The sequence below is a fragment of the Nymphaea colorata genome, chromosome 4 (genome assembly GCF_008831285.2).
Source record: "Nymphaea colorata isolate Beijing-Zhang1983 chromosome 4, ASM883128v2, whole genome shotgun sequence".
Classification (NCBI taxonomy): Eukaryota; Viridiplantae; Streptophyta; class Magnoliopsida; order Nymphaeales; family Nymphaeaceae; genus Nymphaea; species Nymphaea colorata.
In genome coordinates, this window is record NC_045141.1 from 18,566,122 (window position 1) to 18,588,862 (window position 22,741).

A 22,741-nucleotide genomic window follows, 5' to 3' on the forward strand; every position below is an offset into this window, starting at 1 on the left:
TAAAGGAGCAAACTGTGTGGCACTGCATGAGTCTAGCTCGAGCTTTTGCACCAAGGCAGTGCCCTTTACAAGAGAACTTGCGTCTTGGAAATGTGCTTGCAATCTTGAGAATTTAATCTCAACTCTCAAGAGATCCTATAAAAGAATAGGTACATTGATAAAACCCCCAACATGTATTTTTCTTGAGAAGTTCTGCAAATCAACCTTTGTTCCAAGTTTCCCAACTCTCTCCTAGCATCACCTAATATAAAACCGATATTTGCCAAGGTGAAATTTCATGTGCTGTTACATGTAAGTTTTGCCTTCAAATCTAAGACTTGTTTCAATAAGACAACCGTTCTGCAATAAAATTACAGAGAATTTTTATGTTACCAAGTTTACTTTGAAACCCGGTGGGGCTCCTTATCTTTGTTTTTCTTGTTTTAAAGGATAAACTATCGAATCATACTAGATCCACCTTCCTCAACTTAGCACTCTAACCATCGATTGAGAGTTTTTTAAGTCGTTTTTCCAAAAACGAAAACTTGTAGCTTGAGATTTTCCAATATAAGCTGTGGCTTTGTCAAGCTGCAAAGATGAGGCAAGCTTAGAGCACAGTTTTAAACCTTGGTCACTCCAGTTACAACCCAGACTATCACTTCAGACCTGCTAGTTTCTCAACCATAGCAAAACCCAATTCAGTCTATCAGCAATATCTTGTGTTGTTGGGACCTGAACCTCAACCAGAACCAATCGTATCAGCTAGAAGTTAGTTTGCTGCTAGATGTAATCCTTGTTCAGCAGAATCAGACATCCATCATCTGTTGTTTTTATCTCAGTTCAACATACAATTAACTGCTTGTTCATTCTCTTCCATCTTAAGCAGATGTAATGAACAAAACCGACACATCCTGCATATTTGCTGCAATGCATGTCCTTTCACTTTTGAAACAAGCAAAGAAGGGACTGTGAATCTGTGATGCTTAGTGCAAACACTTACGTTTCTCCTCAAGACCTTACTAAGCGCATCAGATTATTTGAAGTGATGTGAGTCTTTTATCATTGTTAACTGGTGCTTGTCATTAGGCATTCAAAATTCAACTTATCATTTGTTTGCAGCTCAACAACTGTTTGTGCGAGTTAATCCCTTGATTGTACATGGTATAAGGGATGGGTATGCTTGCCTGAGCCCTGGCCAAACCTGACCTGAGCTGATTTTTGGCCAATTAGTCTGTTTTTTGCTGCAAGGACATGGCCTGGGTTGCTGGTGAATACTGTCTGCTTAATGTGTAAACTGGCAATCGAGCAAAAACTAGTAGGAAAAGACGTGCTTATTAAAGCTATACGTGCAATGGTTCAACTGGACCTAATGAAAGGACATGGTTGAACCTTAATATAAGATCTGAATCTGGTAATCCTGAAGTAATGCAAATGCACATCACATTCAGAACCAATATTAGTAACAGTTCTGATGATAAAATATGAAATGATCAAGACAAATGTTCAAATATTATTGTAATAATCAAAATATATGTGAATCAATCAAAATGCTTATTAAAGTTTTAAATCATTAAATAAATCTGAAGATTCTGAACTGATTAGAAGACATATTCAGGTATCATTTTAATGACACAAATCAGCCAAATCTGATAATAATTCAAATGGATAAATCTGAAGCAATTTGAACACATATTGGAGTTTAATGTGAATACGAGAAATTAACAACCCTTGCTAGTTGGATAAGAACAAAGAGTGTCCGCTGACCCATCTCAATGCTTGAGTCGTGTCTTCTACTAAACAAATGTCTTGTTTTGGAGCCAACACCAACTCATTAAATTGCTACAACAACCAGAAATCCCCCAAATGGCTTGAGTAGTTGGAAAAGCTAAAGCAGGCTTTTTCCAAATGTTGAGGATCACATTTCCATCAAATGCGTGGTTCCAATATTCACACAAAATGTTTGACAAAAAATCAGTGAAATAACACGTAAGAAACTGATATGCAACTGAGAAGTTGTGTGCTTTACAATGTTGAAACATCATACCAAAAAAAAAAGAACGGAGAATGGACTGCCATTGAAGCAAGGGATGTGTAACAATTCACAAATAATCTCTAGTAATCCTGCTCCTAATAGAGGTTTCACATTAAAATTTACAATTTTTCACCTTGCTGCATGCAATGATGCAAACACGGGAATAACTGGTGAAGTAACTTAACGACCACCAAGATGAACACCACAAGGTAAATAAAACTAAGGGATCTTAGAAGTAGAAAAAGATTTCTATTATACCTACATCCAAGAGCTGCGTAGGGCCAAATTATGTTGCAAAAATAGGAACACCACATGCAGCTGGAGCATGCAAACCATCATTGTAAACTAGATTTCCCCTGACAAAAGTTGCCAACACTTTACCAGAAAGCCTCCTTCCTGCATAAGGTGTAATCTGCAATAGAACATTGAAGAAATGAGATGCGAATACTGGCACTTCATGGGAAGAAAACCAAGAAAACGAGCACTATTTCTTTATTAGCACAGTATTCACAATTCAGGACAGTTAAAATGTTGAAAAATATTACAACAGAAGAATCCCTACAAGATTTTTTTTATCAATATCATTCATTACTTAAATAAAAGTGAACCAATACTCAGGAGAAAAAGGATCTTTCTCCAAATCTATGCAGGAATCCTCGATGAAAGTCGAAAAAAGCAAAGAAAGATACACAATATGCAATATGAAAAATCTACGTACCTGATGCTTGTGGTAAATAGTAAAATTTTCATCAATCTCAAAGGCTGAATCTGGATCCCATACAACAATATCTGCATCCTTCCCTTTTTCAATAGTTCCCTAAGTGAAGTTTACTCAAGTCAATTCCAGTCGAAAATGAGTAGAAAAAATAAAAATATTATCAAATCTACTAGTCACCAGATGATGTTCTACATAATAAACGCATACTGAAAGCTTGAAAATGATCATTCTTCAAAGGTACTCAATCTGTGTCTCTAAGTCACATGGGTGCAGGTGCAGGCATGGGCGTAAAGAAATTTCAAAAGGCTTGGCTGCAGGCGATACACACACACATATATGGGGAAATTTATCACGTACTTCAGTTGAATTACCTCGATCGTAAATATCTTTTGCAACATGAGCTACACAGATATGATTTCAATGAAACCTAGGAATAAAAGAAATCAAGTTTGTTGCATGGACAGACCATGGGATTTAAAAAGAAACGGACTGAAGTTTATCAACTAAAAAAATCCTATTTATGCATTCAAAAGAAGCACCATTTTTTAAGACCCAGTCTTCAAACATGTGGATCGCAACTGTCCGGCTAGTTTTGCAAAAATATGCATTTACAACTGAGTTGTTCAGCTACTGTGCAACACACTTGACTCTTGAGCACAAACCAATAACCCCCCCCCCCCCCACACCCACAGTCTCTCTCTGTCACACACACACACACACGTGTGTGTGTATATATATATATATATATATATATATATATATATATATATATAGAGAGAGAGAGAGAGAGAGAGAGAGATTATGCTTACTCCCTTTTGAATCATCTATTGGACTCATAGCCTCCTTACCCTCCAACAAAAGAGCAGGCACAGTTTATGTCGGCATGTATATATATGTGTGTGTGTGTGTCTCACAATTGACACGACACTTGGGACTTAATAAGTGTTTTATCAGGGACCTAAATAAGAAGTGAAGTGCTGAGTTGATATAATTTGACGACGTGAAGCGGCGGGGCCAAAGCAATAAAAGTATGTTTTTTTTTCTTGTTTTCATGTTTCTAGGATTACACAAAGGGATTAGCAAATAAAATTGCTAATGCCACGACCTGCCCTATGTGTGTGTGTGTGTGTGAAAAAGTAAATGGTATCCATCAAATGGCACCCACCATGCCCATCACCAACACTCACTTGTCCTTCATCAAGGGCTATGGATGGAGCTCACAATTTGTAAAAGAAAAAATGACTGGTGAGAGTGGTGACATACATATGCACATAGGCACATTTATATTCATTACCAAGTACCATGGAGTTCCATTAAAAGCTTGCCATATTTAAGCAGGAAAAGCAGAAGAGAGTACCTTTGATTTTTGACTAGCAAGCTCTGCAGGCCTTTCACTCCACCATGAGGATAGCTGCTGTAAAGTAATACCATGTTCTTGTCCAAATGACCATGTTACAGGGAGAACAAACTACAGAGATGCCCAATCCGAATGTGAATCAGAAGTCAACAGATTTTATTATAAACAAATGTTGATTACATAGATTATACAGTTTACAGTAAGAATCTCCATCGAATTGAAATATAAAACCAACTGAATTCCAATTGAACAAAGAAAGGCACTGAAGTCCCCAATCGATTAATCAAAATTATTGGCAACTGAGATCTGTTCTACAAAAACTGAATAACTAATCTTATCTCCGTTTCTAAATTATTTCACAAGCTTGAAATGCATTATGAAAATCTTCAACATAACTAAGTTCCTCACTCTTCAGATTTTTTATTAGATTCACATAAGTGATGTCTCCAGAGGAATAAACCCGAAAGGACAGAAAGATGTATTAGGGCATTCCTTCTACGAAGAACAGAGAATGTAAGCGTAAAGTGGAAGATTGTGGCATCTAAAATTCCTAAAAGTTGCGTGATGTGGGCAAAAATTACATGCATTATATACGTTTAAACATACATAAATACATATATATTTATATGTTAATGCAGCATCTGCAACAGTCAAGCAGTTCCTTTTTCCAGTTTTGAGATTTTCATTGATAAGCACAAATTTGTTCCTTACAGTTCATATATATATATATATATATATATGTAGAGAGAGAGAGAGAGAATCTTAACTTTCTCAAAGCATGTTCGCCTAATGACTCTCTATGGCTCTCTTCATTAAATGCTAAAGAGGAAATGCTTCGCTGTATACTATATCGTTCTTCCCCCAAGTTCTTTCCCAGCCCACATTTGATATGCAAGTGTGTGTCGATGCACTTAATAGACATATTCACATGCATTTGTCTAGGTATTCACGCGTATACAGAAAATATACAACCACACTCAATGTCATAACGGAGGCCAACCTTATTAAAAGTTTCTAGCCTAAATTGTGCACGAACTATAAGCCTGAAAACTAGAAAAGAAAAAGGTTACAAAGATACTCATCTTTACGTATAAGAAAGATCTGAATACCTGCAAAGATGATATTCCACCCCATGATCGTAAAAAGTCACCCTCATCAAGAAGCTTAAGCTGTGGTACTGTGGGTGAATGGTCAGAACTCAACATATCAATACACCCTTCCTGAGAAAAAATATGCATAATGCAATCACTAATGTGATACTTGAAAGTTTTAGTTGACAGAAAACCATCAAGAATAACCTTTAGGGCTTTCCATAATAATTGTTTATTGGCAGCATCACGTATAGGTGGAGCACATTTGAAGCGAGTATCACCATTCTGGATCTCTTCTGCTGAAAAAGCCAAATAGTGTGGGCAAGTCTCGACACTGATACTGCGACCATCATTCTTAGCTTCCTATAATCAATTAGATATATATGAAAAAGAAGACCCAAGTAAGAAGAAGCAACAAAATAGAGGAAGAAACATGCTTGGTTTCTTAGACCATTCAAAACCAAAACAGAAATAATTTTGAAACATTGTAGTGACTAAATATTCACTTATCTCAATGGTTCCAAAGCATAGAGAATGTCGCATTATCGAATCCTAATATATGTATCAAACACAAGATAGAGCAAAAAAGCAAAAAATGTCATATACCGACCCAAGCATACCAAAGCTAGTTGAGTATTGCAAAAATATATGAGTTCTACTGGAGAAGAACCTGAAAAATAAGCTGTTTGAAAGACACACAATCATATAAGGAGCAAAATAGCCTGGAGAAATAAATTACAGAACACTCATACAATAGTAAATAAGGATTTTATAACCTAATAATGCATAGGAAAATACATGCAACAAAAGAGAGCCAAAACCCTCACTATCCAAGAAGTAGGGATCTAGACAATGGGACTAATGACGTTCCCAATGGCCATATCTGTGTTTCTAAAATGCCCCTAAAAGGAAAATAAATGCAACATAAAGAAAAACAAAGTACAAAAGAAATGTTAAAGAAATAATTGCAATGAAATATATATAGTCATCATTACATGCACAGAAAGCACATCTGTCTCTCTCCCTCTGTAAATACACACACTGAAAGTCACAGGAGGCTTTGGGAATGAAATGTAAATGTCAGGCTACAGTAGGAAACATAATAAGTGGGTAGGGGCAAGGCTTCCATGTAAACCCAATTACCACTAATACTTATTGAATGTCATACTTCAAAGGTGTTAGACAACTCCAATACGTGTGTGTTTTTATCGCTCTGTTGCAGGTTTGGTGGCCGCCTGCTACCACACAGCAACACACACATACATACACACAATGTTATCAATCATCCGATATTGAATAAGAAGAGACATGTGCCTACGATGCTCTAACCAAAAAAAGGAAAAGAAAAGACAAAGCTATATCTTAGTTATTTATAAAATGACAAAATTTGGAAAAAGAAAGAGGATTTTTTCTTATTAAAGACATTTCGATCACACACATCTTCCATCTAACTGTGAGGTTGCTTCACGTGGTTGGCATCACTAAACAAATGACAGACTGTCCATACATATATATATCGTGGACAGACAGACAGAAACATAACCATACGCAAGGCATCTAGCGTGGGAGTACGCTCCTCAGATAGCAACCCGAATTTTCTTTTAAAAAAAAAATAATCAAAAGAAAAATCGGAGTCGAGGGGGTGTGGGGGGCGCGCGGGGGCGACTCGGGAGCACCGCAACGGGAGGCTGTCCTCGTCGCCCCGCTGCCCAGTTCAGCCGGCGAAGCTCCGGTGATCCTCAGGCAGCCGGCGAGGCCCGGACGGCCTCTTTAAAAAAAAAAAAATGCCTCACATGAAGCGGCAAAGTTTTTTCTTTTGCGGCCGATGGCGACTGCCCTGCGGGGCGCCGCCGGAAATACTGTGGTTTTATGCAAGTTAAGCAGAGGTCTTGATCATCCAACTGTTACGAAGCATGCTCGAGATAAATCTATAAGTAATTTCCTAGCTAGACATTTGTTCAACATTAATGATATGAGAAAAAATAAATAAAAATATGAAATCCAAGAAATACTTGAGATTTGAGATTGTCAAGGTTACCCCAAAAAATAACAGAAACGATTACCTAAAATTGTTAAATTAAATAAACAACATATCTCGAATTACGTGTTCCACTTTGAAAAGAATACACTGCCAATAAAAAAAGGTCATCCATGAGTCACCTACGCTACAGCCACATCGTAGCCTCGTAGGTTATGCTCTCCTTTATAGCATTAATCATGGGGTTAAACCTTCACACCTTCAAACTCCGAAGGACTATTAAACCATTAGTCACATCATGTAACAGATTGTTGTTTCCAACAATGTTGGTCCAGTCATGGGGTGAATGTACAGGAATCAATATGGAATCTCTTGCTCTCATGAATCTATTCTCTCAGTAATGGTCTTTTCCTTGGACTACCAAAGAATGGAAAGATTAATCTACTTCAATATCTCATTTAAGTCAATTTGATTACCACGATCAACGAGCTCCAAGTGGTACTAGGCATTGAAACTTAATGTAAGTTCCATTAGCACTTTCCATTACTCACATAAAAGAATGTTTTATCCTATTGATCCCTCATATTTCTTGGTTACACCATGTGCAATTTCCCATTCTCAGCCTCTTATAGACATTGTTTTCCAAGTCACTCAAAATCTAGCCATTGTCATACTCAATAGTGTCAGAAAGAATACAGCACAAGAAATTGGCATTTTAGATTTTTCATTGTTGATAAGTACTGCTATTATCATTTGCAACAGGTTGAATATGTTTTACTTAACCTTTAGAACTTGACATCTAATAAATTTACCTATGTTTGACATTATCACGGAAAAACATAAGAACACCCAGTTATTACAACACAGTGTGCTCCAAAATGGCCCTTAGAAAATGGTGCAAAAGTAGCAGCACTAAGTACAGATGTCTTGCTGTGCCTGCCATATGGAATCCTCCTTTACATAACAAGACTTCATTCCAAAACATTTTTTTTCCTCCTTTATTGCTTCACAGGAGCAGCTTGCTTGGTAAAACAAAATCAAGAAAAAGACAACTTCAAGGAAACACGTTACCTTAATTAGATCTAAAGAAATGCTTGCATCTGACAAGTGAACAATATGCAGATGAGCTCCTTCTGAACGTGCACCAGGTTTTGTATCTTCAGCAACTTTTGAAAGTTCTCCAATGGCAGCTTGTTCCCTAGTTAAACAAGCATTTCAAAGGGAAGAAGATCTCTAAATACTAGAAAATGGGCCTTGTATTGGCCATTCACTTTATCTGATTCTCTAGTGCATTTTCGGCTTTTGACAATGTTTAACTTGCTTTCCACAAATTCAACTGTATAGATAGATGAAGATAGCCAAAACTATAGGATTCGAAAAAAAGGTATAAGTGGGACTTTATAAAGGTTTTACCATCAATGGTCTTAACTTTCTCGTCTTATAAATCCTATCTAGATATCAAAAAAGGTTGATTCTTTCTTGATTCTGACATATTTACACTTTCCACATTCACCTATTCAGACAGACTTTTGAAAAAATGCTTAAAATCACTAGACCAGCCAGTCGGTCGATGAATTTTTTGTTGAGCCCTAAATATTTAGATATTCAACATTTGCCTATGCAGTTAGATTTTTGAAGCCTAAAATCACAAGAAACCCGGTTAATTAGCAGTCAAATCTAAAAACACTACCCATTACAAACATGCATTCTGTTATATCTGAAATTTCAATAATTGGTCATAAAAATCTAACCATGTAGGCGGTCCAAAACCTAGGAACCAATGCCATAAGAAATAAATTTTATGCAAAATATAATTTTTTATGAGCTAAAAAAGTTTAGACAATAAATTTCAAAATGCTCATAAAATCTGATCTATAATAAGAAAAGGAATGTAGAATATATCAGCCCCTAGGTTCTTTGGACATGTAAAACATATCCATATGGTAATATCTGTCAAAAAGCAACTCTACAGTGTCAGCCGTTAATTCCAGGTGTGGAATACTGAAACATGAGAACAAAAAAGGATGAGAATCCATGATAACCCTTTTAGGCCATCCAGTTTAATTAGATCAGAGGACTCACTGTTGGCCTGTCAAGAATTGTATGTTTTCAAATGAGGCATCAATTGACAATTTTACTTAAGAAAATAATCTTTTGATGTGACGAACCATGAGTCCTCCGATCAAATTGCATTGGATGACTCAGAGTGGTTCCCACTTATCATGCTTTCTGTTCTTATATATCAAACCTCAGAAGATGGATATTATAAGCCTCTAAAACTTAACAGCTCCAAAATCATTTTAGCCTATAAAATCTTATCTATACACCAAACAACTAGTAGTATGTCGACTTCAAGGTTTCTGATTATGTAGAATATCTATCATAAAATAAATGCACCAAAACAAATGCCAAAGTTTCAAACATCATGAAAAAATACTTGTAGATGGTAGGATCTATGGAGTGTATGTGTTTGTGTGCTCAAGTGTAATGATTGGTTCATTCTGAAGATAGGAAAAGTAGACCAATATAACTCTTCATTCCTTTTTTTTAATATTCCTTTTCGGACTTTGAGCACTGATGCAATCTAGGTTATCCTTTAATAGCAATTGGTTACTAGATCATCCACTTATAACGCATAAGCACTTGAACAATCCCAAGAACCCAAAGCTCACAACTATTTTTAATTTCCAAGCCTTGAAAAAGTCAATTTTGTCAAAAGAACCTGATTCAAGAGTTTATTCCTAACAAAAGGACCAGCCTACATGCTTTATGAGTTAAAAACTTACAAATCCATGCTTGAGAGAGAGAGAGATTGTAGAGACATACACAGACAAGACAAATTCAAGTGTGTGTACTGGCATTGGATTTTATGGAGCACCTGTAGAATTATTCCTCCACCACAGACGGGGATAGAGTCCAACTATGAAGAAGATAAAGAAAAGACAAAGGTCAATAGAGACCAAATGCAACAGTTCCAAGGTTCCGTGTTGGTTGTTGAAGAGGGTCCACAATTCCTGGCTAGAGGGTACTGGGTAGACTTAAGGCCTTCAAGTTGAAAAATCCCAAAATTTTGATCCTAATGGTTGCTATATGTCTATACCATTAACAACAACAAAACTCTGCTTGTGAACAAAGCAGCAAGATTAAGGCAACACACATCTTATTTGCAAATTCCACTACATTCGGAGGTTTTTTTTTGTGCATTAAAATAAAAGGTTGAATATTGGCTAAGCCAAGCATGTGACACATTAAAGCATCAAAAGCACAGTAATAAAGTTCGAGGAAAAAATTCAGGAACTGAGGAGCAGCTAGATAGGTGGAACAATACTTTCATAACTCTGACAAGGCATACATGCTCCATCACATCTATCCAACACTAGTTGAGTGGTTCTCCCATCAAATGAATGTGCAACTTAATGGATATCTGTTCATACCAACTACAAGATGCAAGTACCAAAGTTCAATTCTTAAGTTGTAAAGAATTTCTTACTTACCAAGATGGTGGTCTTGTCTTTAAGTATGTTGAGTAAGACTGGAAGTCATCAAGATTGTTTCCTAATTCTTCACGATTATTGGAGTCCAGCTCAATCTCTGCATGCACGAGTAAAGGTCGCCGGTACTTTGAAAGAATATGCAGTGCCTCCTACATTTATGTAGTGGAAAAAGAGAAACAAGTTCATATTGTAACGACTAACCAGCTGTACCAAGAAAAATAGTTGGTAATGCCCCCAAATGCAGTGGTTGTCATGAAAGTATTCAAACCAAGGTCATGAATTGCCCAACTATTACAGAGTATGGTCCAAAATAGGATTTTTTTTTTTTAACAATTACGTGATGAATCTACTAAAAACATAATTGAGATTTTGATACATGCAATTTTACATTCTTGTTCAATTTTGAGATTAAAATGAACCATGGGTTCATTTTGATACTTTCATATTTTCAATATTTTGTTTTCCAGAGGCAATCAGATTGGAAGTGTCTTTTGTTTAAAACATCTTAAGGACAGTTCCAGCCTTATTTATGAAGGCATAAGACAAAAAAAATCCATTTCAAAAAAATGCAAAACCAAGTCAAAAATCAGTTTGACGCCAAAGGTTTAACTCTCTGCACCGATTCAAGGAGAGAATATATTTAAAATGAATTCAAAAACTACCTAAAAATTCGTAGTATAAAAAAGATGTCCTAGTACTCAGCCGAAAGGCATTTTCAGACAAAATACAAAAAAATAACTAGAACCATCAAAATACTTTTGATTTCAGGTCGGGTTACTAAAGGTTTTGAGGAGAGAATACACTTGCTAGAGTATATCTAATAAATAGTGTCATTTATTTGTTAATTATGATTATGCGAGACTTAGATGTTTGGAGCAATCTTGTTTTAACTGAATCACAGCAATCCATTGGTTTTCCATGATAGCCAATGACCAAAACAGGTACTACTACCCAAAAACCAACAAATTTTGTGTGTCTTGTGATGCCACCTGCCTGGGAAAGGAAAAATTTTACAAAGCAAAAACTATGCAAGGATAAAGAACATTCCTTTGTTTATATTTCTCTAGTAATGAAGTTTAAGGAACTTGTGATTTTTGAGATCCAATTCTAGAATCACCGCTAATGAAAAGTTACATGAAATTAATAACTTCCCACCATCACTAGCAATGAAATCTTACAGGACATAACCCAACATATATACGTATGAAAGATGACATGTGCAACATCAATCCAGTGGCTTCAATAATGATGAGCCACCTAGTATGAGGTGATACGGTAGACAAACAATCTGACCAGCATGTGTAGCATGAATCATTTTCCCATATAAATAGGAGCTGCCATGTAGGCATCCTTGTCAGAAGTCAAGCAATTACAACCAGGCGAAAGACAACCTTGAACGAATCAAAGGCTTGAACCTTGAGTTAGATGCTCTAGAGAAGGTTCAACTTAGAAATACCTTCCGAGAAGAAAACTATAGGAGTAAGTCTTAGAGATAATTCCTAGAAAGGTAATATCAAAATCAGAGCTCACAAAGGTTTAAGGATAGATTAATCACCTAAAGTGTCCAGTGAACAGTATGAAATAGACTATGAGGGAAATTTTTCCCAAACTGATGGAAAGCTGCTGTTTGAACACTCGACATTTTTAGCTTTCACCTGATTACACCCAAATTATTTAAAAATACGTAGTATCTTAGACATAGGTGTATGTGCCAAACTTGCACCAAAGATCAAACCATGAAATGGTACTATTGATGATAAAATTTACCCACCAAGAAATCACGTGTTCCTTTAAAGTGAAAAGAAAATGATAGTATCTAACAAAAATGTTTCACAAAAAACTTTGTTTAAAGTTTGAGAATATGCATGATAAGGAACAAGCAAAAGCCACATAGAGCTTTGACCTCCAAATAGAAGGATTAGAAGTAAACCTTGATATGGCTCACATTTGTCATAGGAAAGTCGTTGATTCCAGAAGGGCACATAAATGACTGCAAATAAATCATGTGAATGTGTCAAAAATTCAATATTGTAAATGAAGCAAGATTCAGATTATTCCTAAAGGAAAGTACGTAGTTTGAATAAACAAGTTTGACTAAGCAATCTCAATGTTCAAAATGTTTGCAAGGAAATGTAAAAGCAAAGACCTAGTAAATAGAAAAAGGCAAGCATTCTTCAAAAGTTTCTGTCTCAATGAACAATTAACTCTGAAAACTATAATAAGAGTTTCAATTTTTCTCAATGAAAAAACTATATTTTAAATAGATAAAATGTGGATAAAAAATCTCAATATTCCAATCTTTGCAGAGGTAATGTATAATTTAATTTTTCTCTATTAAGTGAACATAGACATTCCATGTAATTCTTGGTCTTCTATATCTCTTAGTCTTGTCCTTTATTGATGTTAAGACGTGTTTATACTCAGTATTAGGCTTGAGAGGGCACTTGTGTAATAATGTTTCTTTTAATGACTTTCTTGTAACTTATCCCTCTCCTCTAGTCTATATAAAGAGGAGTTAGGGATTCTTTCTAGGTAAATCAAAGATTAGTTCTCTTAACTTTATCATGGTATCAGAGCTCCAGCCGTCTCCTCCTCAGCGAGTTGTCGCCGACTGAGCGGCGCCGCCGCCGCCTCATCGGCGTCAGTCGCCGCCGCCGCCCTTTGCCGCCCTGTCCATTGCCGCCTCGCCCTTTGCCGCCCTGTCCATTGCCGCCTGATCCATCCCTGCTGCCCCTCGTCGCCCTACCCATTGTCTGCCTGCGCCGCCTCCGCCTGTGCCTCCTGCGCCCGTCCGCCTGCGCCCGTCCGCCTGCGCCGCCGCCTCCGCCTGTGCCTCCTGCGCCCGTCCGCCTGCGCCACCGCCGCCCGTCTGCCTGCGCCCGTCTCCCTGCGCCCGTCCTCCTGCGCCCGTCCGCCTGCGCCGCCGCCGCCCGTCTGCCTTCGCCGCCGCCTCAACGCTGATTTTTCCTCTCTGCGTCTTTCCGCTGCATGCTGCTCCGCCGCTGCTCTGCACGTTGCTCCTCCACTGCACGCTGCTCCGCCGCTGTTCCGCCGCTGCTCTGCCCGTGGTTCTGCACGCTGATTTTCTTCTCACCGTCGTCTCTGGTATCTCTCTTCGTTCAGCTCTGCTGTTGCCTCTTCTCGCCGATCGGACTTCTGGATTGCTACCTGCGTTAACTGCATATTGCTTCATGATCAGCATGTTGTCTTTCGATATGTGATTGTATTCTTTTGCCTGCACTTCCTATTCCGTGGCTCGGTTTCCTCCTTTGTGTTGAAAGATGTCTGAAATTAGTAGTGGCGCTAATACCTCTTCCTTTGTATCGTCGGGAGAGATGAAGAGTTCCCCATTTTCCAGCATTATCACCAAAATGGATGGGGGTAATTACGAGATGTGGGCCATGCAAGTAAAAAGAACTTTGATCGCCCATGAGAAGGAACATCTCATATTGGAGCCCGAGCCCGTACAGAAGGTAGGAAAATATACTACTTGGTTTAAAGATAATTCATTGGTTATGGTATGGATTGTTGGTACTCTCTCACAAGAAATTGCAAATGAAGTCTTGCACAAGGACAGTGCAAAGGATATGTGGGATTCCCTTGCTGCCACTTATTCACAGGCAAGAAATGAAACGCGCATTATGCAGCTTCATCATGATATCCATCAGATGCGCCAAGATGGCAGACCTCTTCACACTTATTATTCTAGTCTCAAGTCCATGTTTGAGAGACTGAATAGCTACTTTCCCGCATGCAAGTGTGAACAACAAAAGGCATACAGAGATATGCTTATGGTAGGGGTCTTTCTTTCTGGTTTAGACTCTGTTTATGAATCCGCAAAGAACCAAATGCTTACTAGTCCCTCGATTCCTCCTATTGATGAGGCTTACAGTAGGCTCAGCAGAATTCCGATCTCTGCATCGACTGTTCCTGATACCACTTCTGCTATGCTTGCTACTCGTGGCAGAGGAGGACCCTTTTTTGCCAGAGGAAGAGGGGGCCGTGGCCGTGGCAATACCCCTTCGCGCCCTGTATGTCAGTTTTGTCACCGCATTGGTCATACTGTGGATAAGTGTTGGCAGAAACATGGTCGTCCAGCTTTTGCAAATCAGACTGTATCTACTGATTCTCCTGAGCAGCCTAAGCCTCAGCACATGGTATCCTCCAGTGAGTTGCATGTAGATGACATTCTCTCTCAGTTGAGGCACTTGATTGGCGACAGCGCCCATCCATCCCCTGGTCCGACCACTTCTACTGTTCCTACCGCTGCGAGTGCTTCTTCATCTGGTATGTATTCTGCTTGTACAGTCTGCTCTCCTCCTGACACTACAGATTGGCTTATTGATTCTGGTGCATCGACACATCTCTGTGGGGATAAGATGCAATTCACCTCTTACGTCCCTACTCCACCGGGTCGTTCGGTTATTCTAGCAGATGGAAAAGATTCACCAGTTGTTGGACATGGAGAGGTCCAACTTACTTCATCATTGCCGCTGCAGCACGTTCTTCATGCACCAGAATTCCCCCATAGCCTACTTTCTATCAGTCAGATTACCAGAGAATTAAATTGTCGTGCTATATTTGACTCTTCCTCTCTTGTGTTTCAGGATATACTGACGGGCAGGGTGATTGGCAGTGGCCGTGAACAGGGAGGTCTCTACAGGCTAGTGCACTCCTTTCCCTTTGCTGGATCTACCTCGTCGGGGTCGTCCTCATCCTCGGCTTATACTTGGCATTTACGTTTTGGACATCTCCCGTTTCAGAAACTGCTGCATGTTCTCCCTCAGCTGTCTCATAAGTCGTCTTTTCAATGTGAGTCTTGTCAGTTAGGCAAACACCATCGGTCATCCTTTCCTCCGCGGTCTAGTAGAAGTAGCCACTCTGTGTTTGAGTTACTTCATTTTGATGTTTGGGGCCCGAGTCGTACTCCTGACCTTCAGGGTCATCGGTATTATCTTGTTGCTGTTGATGATTACAGTCGTGTTAGTTGGGTTTTTCTTATGAAACACAAATCTGAAGCGGGTCATGTAATCAAAAATTTTATCAATGAAATTCTGACTCAGTTTGATACTTGTGTCAAGATTGTGCGCTCTGACAATGCTCTTGAGTTCTGTGCTTCCTCTTTAGAACAATTTTTCAGGGATAAGGGTATCATTCACCAAACTTCTTGTGCCTATACCTCTCAACAAAACGGGGTTGCTGAAAGAAAACACCGCCATATTCTTGATGTCGCCAGAACCATTATCATACACAGCCATGTTCCCCATTCTTATTGGGGAGATGCTGTTCTTACAGCATGCTATCTTATTAATCGCATGCCGTCATCCGTGTTGGGAGATCTTATTCCTTTCTCTGTTCTTTTTCCTGACAGAGAATTGTTTTCTGTTGCACCTCGTATTTTTGGATGTGTTGCCTTTGTTCAGTTACTTGGTCCTGGGCGAGATAAGTTATCCCCTCGGGCTATCAAAACGATCTTTGTTGGTTATTCCCGCACTCAAAAGGGATATCGTTGTTATGATCCTTCTACTCGTCGATATTATGTGAGTGCTGATGTTACATTTTTTGAGTCCACCTCTTATTTCTCTCCCAATGGAACTCAATTAAGGGTGCCTGAATTTAGTGATGAAGTCCACCTTCCTTTACCTCTCATGAGTTATCCACAACCCGTTGCTTCGCGTTTTGGGGCTATCTACCAACGTCGCACTAAACCTGTTCAACCTACACCCTGTGCTCCTGTGCCTTCACCCAGCATGCCCAAGGTACTTCCTGAACACACAAATCCTGCTGACCATTCTTTATGTGATGATGCCACAGGGGACTCTCCAGAGCATGCTACTGGTCCTCATATTAATGAACTTGATATGCCTATTGCTCAAAGGAAAGGCAAACGCAGTTGCACTATGCATCCTCTCTCTGGTCATTTGTCCATGGCTCGACTCACTCCTACTTACCGCCAGTTTGTCAAGGGACTGTCGGCTGTAGCTCTTCCACAGACTCCTATGGACGCTCTTTCTGATCCCAAATGGGCCGCAGCTATGCAAGAAGAGATGGATGCCCTTCAGTCTAGAGGCACCTGGACACTAGTTACTCCTTCATCTGATGCAGCTATTGTTGGTTGTCGATGGGTATTTACTGTTAAATACAGAGCAGATGGCAGCATTGAGAGATATAAGGCTCGCTTGGTTGCAAAAGGCTATACTCAGACTTATGGGGTTGATTATTATGATACCTTCTCTCCTGTGGCACGACATGCTTCTTTACGGGTTCTTCTCGCTGTTGCCGTCAGCAAGAATTGGTCTCTATCACAGCTTGATGTCAAAAATGCCTTTCTGTATGGTGACCTACATGAAGAAGTGTATATGCAGCAACCACCAGGGTTTGTTGCTGAGGGGGAGTGTCAGAAAGTGTGTAGATTGAGAAAGGCAATTTATGGTCTGAAACAAAGTCCTCGAGCTTGGTTTCAAAAATTATCAGAGAATATTGAGTATGAGGGCTTCAGACGTTCTTCGGCTGATCATTCCCTTTTTGTCAAGAAAACTTCTACAGGTACAGTGATAGTTCTTGTCTATGTTGATGATATCATTGTTACAGGGGATGATATTCAGGGGATTTCCAACATCAAGGGCGTCCTTGGACGACACTTTGTCACCAAGGATCTTGGTGAGCTACGCTATTTCCTAGGTATTGAGTTTGCCAGAAATCAGAAGGGTCTTATCATGTGCCAAAGGAAATACGTTACTGATGTCTTGCAAGAGACAGGTATGCTAGGATGTCGACCTGCCTCTACACCCATGGACATCAATACTCGCTTGTATGATGATGATACTGAAGATGTTGATGCTAGACAATATAGAGGGATTGTTGGGAAGCTCCTATATATCACTGTTACTCGACCTGATATTGCCTATGCTGTCAGCAGAGTGAGTCAATTTATGGATAAGCCCAAGAAAGTCCATTGGGATGCTGCCATGATGATTCTCAGGTATCTGAAAAATTCACCAGGAATGGGACTCTTCTTTCAAAATGGTACATCTCTCACTATATCTGTGTATGTTGATGCTGATTATGCGGGATGTCACCTTGACAGAAAATCCACTACTGGGTTTTGTGTGTTCATTGGATCCAACTTGGTTACATGGAAGAGTAAGAAGCAGACAGTGGTTGCCAGATCAAGTGCAGAATCTGAGTATAGAGTTATGGCTCAGGCTACTGCTGAAGTTATGTGGGTTAGATCTCTGATGTTGGATCTTACTGTGGAAGTGCCTCTTCCTATGCAATTGTTAGGTGATAACAAAGCTGCTCTGTTTATTGCTAATAATCCTGCTTTCCATGAGAGAACCAAGCATGTTGAAGTAGATTGTCACTATACCAGAGACATGATTCAAAAGGGGTTTGTAAGCACCTCCCATATTTCAACTACAGGGCAAACTGCTGATATTTTTACTAAAGCTCTTGCAAGAGGACCATTCCAAAGTTGTTGTTCCAAGTTGAGCTTGTTTGACATATACGCTCCAACTTGAGGGGGAGTGTTAAGACGTGTTTATACTCAGTATTAGGCTTGAGAGGGCACTTGTGTAATAATGTTTCTTTTAATGACTTTCTTGTAACTTATCCCTCTCCTCTAGTCTATATAAAGAGGAGTTAGGGATTCTTTCTAGGTAAATCAAAGATTAGTTCTCTTAACTTTATCAATTGACACATACGTATACATACAATCTTCAATTATAATGGACATCTCAAGCAATCTCTTGATTCTCCATCATGAACTAAGCACATTTTAAATGGACTGTGAATATATTCATGAGAAGCACCCAGAAAGTACTATAGGTTTCCCTCTTGTCTCTTTTATAGTTTCATATACCAAAATTTAACTTCCTTCACAAGTTATTATTATGAAAACAACAGTTTGAGGGGGGATATTAGACACATCCAATTATTTTTACATACTTACATATCTATATGTTTGTGCACATATGTTATGTATATGTTTACTAGATCTGTTTTTAGTTTTTTGGGTTTTACAGCCCTTCATTTTTCGTATTTTTAGTTTTTTATACTAGATACTAAAGCATTTAATCATTATGGACAATATACAATTGGATAATTCATTTGTTCAATATGACTATTAACAAAACCACTATAGTTTTGGACTAATTCTCCCATTGTGTACTATTCAGATAGCAGTAATCATACACAATTAAGGGAGTAGTCAATAAAATGGTACAACTAAAAGAAATGCTCAACATCTAACTGTACTCATTTCACTGATAATCACTTTTACCCCCTGAGCTCCAATGGACCTTGACTAGGCAAATGTATTATACATTAATTTAATCTAATAAGTTCAGTAAAATGAACCAGTCACACCGAAACGACCTTAAGCCCCAGAACACCTGCTTCAAGAAGACCTTCCAGAGATGTCAAGTTGAAGGCATTCTCAGGAACAAGTCCACCCCAAAAACCTGTATAGTTACACATATCAAAGAAGAAAGCTACATGCCAACCAACTGCATTAAATGCTTCAAGTTGAGTTGATAATAAGGCAGCAGGCAAATGTCAGACCCATCAAATAATATACACAAAACATGAATAAGATTAGTTTAAAGTCCATACCAACATCAACGTAGATGTTTCCCTTTGCCACATCCACCTACAACACCAAAACACAGAAAAAATTATCGATACTAAAAACTCATTTTGCTTGTAAATGTTGATTAACATCTTCAAAATCAGTTTATGCATCCAGATAAGATTACTTGAAAAGAAATTTATCAACATTTAAGTGAAGAATTTGAGAAAAAAATGAACCAAACTTCAACCAACTTATGCTTCCAATACAACATGTTCCACAGATATTGCTATTTATATGAGATAGCTAACCTTATGGAGCTTTCAGTAAGAATAAAAAAAAAAACTGATACAGAAGGGAGCCCAAACAAAAAAACCAATGCAACAAGGTGGTAAAAGAGTTACATCCTAGAGATGTGCAACTGAGGCTATTATTGGAAAACAAGGAAATATCTCACTATGTACAGCAATCAATTCCATCCCCAAAACCATACAACCTTCTAAAAATTTAACATCATTTCAATTACACAGAATGGCATCATTGTGATAAATTTACTAATGTTGCATATCCAAATAAATTATTTTTTCCCATTTGACAATTTTTCCTTTTTTCTTTTTTCTTCTGTGTGGTGTCTATAAATATATATCATTCGGATAGCAAAGTAAAACCAAGAAAGATTATTTTATTATTTGACAATAGGTATGCTGTTTTAAATTATATGTAGTTTTTAATGGACCAATTTAGTCTTATTAACCTTATTTCCTATGCACAAGTTTCACTTTTCAGCTTTTGCAAGATTACTTTTATCTTATGGGATGAGAATGATGATCCAATCATCATGCAGTTTTGGACATTATATTTATCCAATGAAGAAATATCTCACTATTTAAAGCCCCATCCCTTGAATGAGATGCCTCATGAAAGCTAACGAATGGTTTCTTCCTCCCACTTACTTGCTTCATCTTTTCATGTTTTAACATAATAACTATAGCTGGAAAATCTTATTACAACTTGAAGGTACTATAGCATAACAGAAAGGGGTTCAACTTGGATAGACAAAGAAAGAGAGAGAACCTTAAGTTTGAGTGCTTCTACAGTTGTTGTTGAGGGATCACTATTAAGTGGCATGTCAACCAGCATAGTAATACCACCTGTGCAATTGCAGTAAGCAGCCAATAAATTTGCTAAGTTTTCCATTTTTGTGCAAATATATGTGAAATGATTTCAAACCAAGAAAACAACAGAATTTAATTAAAAACCGCAATAAAAAGATCAGTAAGTTTTAAAAATGTGAAACAGTGATAGCTGGTTTAAAAACCAGATCAACAGCTCTATTTCACCTCAACAATGAAAAGCTTCAAACAGATATCCAATTTTCTACATATCCAAGATAGTCAATGTGGTTTTGTTTTCATAGAGAGTTAAAAAGCTAAATTTTACCCGTTTTTAAAATCTGTGAAATGGTTGACAGAGGCTATATATGAAACTTATGCATTTTCAGCATTTATTTCCCAGCTTTATGTTCATAAAAAGTATAAACAATCCTGACATCAGAATACATGTTTGATAATTACACAATACCAGCAGCAGCAGCTTTAGTGCCAGTGGGAAATCCTTCCCATTCAGCCCTTCCAGGGTCATCAAGGTGTGCATGCCTATTAAAGAAAAAAGTGTTTCTGAGTTTGCTGAATCGTGAGATGCTGCCATGGAAAAAATCTGAATGGAAAATATCATCGTAACAGCAGTGAATTATTTTTGTAGTATTTTCTTGGAACAATTTGTGATTATTTCAAAAAGAACATTACCATTTAGATTTTAAAATCCATGAGCACTGGCTCGTCCAAGAAACAAAACAAGAAAGAAGATGACAGTTCTACCAAGATAAACCCTTGATTTATGTATGAAAGCAAGCTGACATATTTCCAAACAGAAGTATCTTTAAGTCTTACACGTCTATCAAGCCGGGCATGATTACTGCCTCTCCATAGTCGACTGCATGGTTGTTTGAAAATTTTCCGTGCTCCTCAACCACAGACAAGATTCTCCCTCCTTTTATTTCAACTGCATCCACAGAGTACTTCAAAATTTATCAAGCAACATTAAAGAGAAGAAAATCAGATTCTCCCCGTGCCAAACACCTACTTCATCCAACCAAAAAGGAAGGAACAAGAAACACTTAAGCTTGCATTAAACAATTAAGAAACAGGGAAAACTGAATGCTGGTTTTTCTTAAGCAATCACGCATGCACTGATGCGGTCGCGCATATAGCAGCATAGTTACAAGCCAACTGGAGACGAAATAATATAACAGCAAACCTACCCCCATTCTTGTCATGTTCAACTCTTTTAGCTTTAGTTGCTTACACAAACTCTGACTAGGGAGACAATCCTAATAATTACCAATCCGAAATTCTTGGTTTTTATGCATTTGAAGGGGAATCACTGATATCTTGGAGTTGCAAAAAAGGGAGAAGACATTTTTTCTTCTGCTGACAAGGAGAGAATACAAAAGACAAACGCAGACGGCATCGACAAAAGTGTACCTCCACCGTTAATTACTCCATTTGGTGTCACAACTCTTTTGCTGTAAATCCAAAAATGATCATGTGGAAGAAGACTGCAGCCTTCATTTGGTTTCTGCAGAAGAAGGAAAGACATAAGAGGTTCGGCTCTCATGAAATAAATGGCATTTGACAAACCATCTGCAACTGGGTGCCACCTTACGGGAAACATCACACGAAATACTTCATTCAAAATATATCCTGCATATTCAGAATTCTTAATTAAAATTTACGAATTCAGAGAAAAAAAATCGAGATTGGTATCGGCCTGCTTCAGCAAGCGAGGGTACGATGTCCACTAGTATGCTACTGGAGTTCTAAAATATTTTTCCATCCCATTCCTCGACTCCCCTCGTCCTCCGTCGAGTAGAAAAAATTAATTTAATTCCACCATGCTATAACAAGAAAACGAAAAACCATGGAAGAGAAGTATCCAGTGCTACGAAGAAGATGTATGACAGAACACTCCTGGCGGGAACCGATCAACTGAGTATTCCAACAAGGAACAGCAAAAATGAGGAGGGAAACTGCTGACCTTCGTGGGGATTGGACGATATAACAGAACGAAGACAGCGATAGCGGAAGCGACAGGTAGAATCCACAAACGGAGGGCATCCATGCTTCCTGACTCTCCAAGAACGCGGGAGCCACCGAGCGGTGACGCCTGCCTCACTCCTTCCCCCCACGGCTAGCCTCCCTCCTCCTTGGCTAAATCGCGGCCAACGTTGTTATCCTCCTCACTTGGTGATGGTGGCCTGTGGCTCAGTTCAGTCTCATCTCCGGCTAGCTCGGAGTTAGCTGAAGCGACACCATTATTTGGAGGCGCCGTATCTTCTGGCGTGAAGATTCCTGACACGATGATTGAAGGATGAGTTGGCGTGGATGTCCGTGAAGGAATATGCAGAGAGCAGGCAAAAAAGCTGAATCTCCTGTCCAGATCTTCCACAATTAACAATGCAAAA

General features: G+C 38.5%; 1 protein-coding gene across 2 annotated transcripts; it reads right to left on the bottom strand.

The window, feature by feature from the left end:
• Nucleotides 1–1,954: 1,954 nt before the first annotated feature.
• LOC116252712 (allantoinase) lies at nucleotides 1,955–22,731 on the bottom strand. 2 transcript variants are annotated; one of them, XM_031627171.2, is made up of 16 exons: nucleotides 22,315–22,731; nucleotides 21,938–21,980; nucleotides 21,762–21,855; nucleotides 21,168–21,279; nucleotides 20,800–20,873; nucleotides 20,293–20,369; nucleotides 19,263–19,299; nucleotides 19,026–19,111; nucleotides 12,580–12,639; nucleotides 10,650–10,798; nucleotides 8,227–8,353; nucleotides 5,385–5,540; nucleotides 5,196–5,306; nucleotides 4,087–4,197; nucleotides 2,730–2,828; nucleotides 1,955–2,423 (listed from the first exon to the last, which is right to left on the bottom strand). In XM_031627171.2, the coding sequence occupies exons 4-16, from the start codon at nucleotides 21,185–21,187 to the stop codon at nucleotides 2,298–2,300; spliced, it is 1,233 nt and encodes a 410-aa protein (XP_031483031.1). In that variant the 5' UTR covers nucleotides 21,188–21,279; nucleotides 21,762–21,855; nucleotides 21,938–21,980; nucleotides 22,315–22,731; the 3' UTR covers nucleotides 1,955–2,297. The 2 variants fall into 2 exon arrangements, with proteins under 2 accessions (XP_031483031.1, XP_031483030.1); XM_031627170.2 differs by lacking the exon at nucleotides 21,938–21,980.
• Nucleotides 22,732–22,741: the final 10 nt, after the last annotated feature.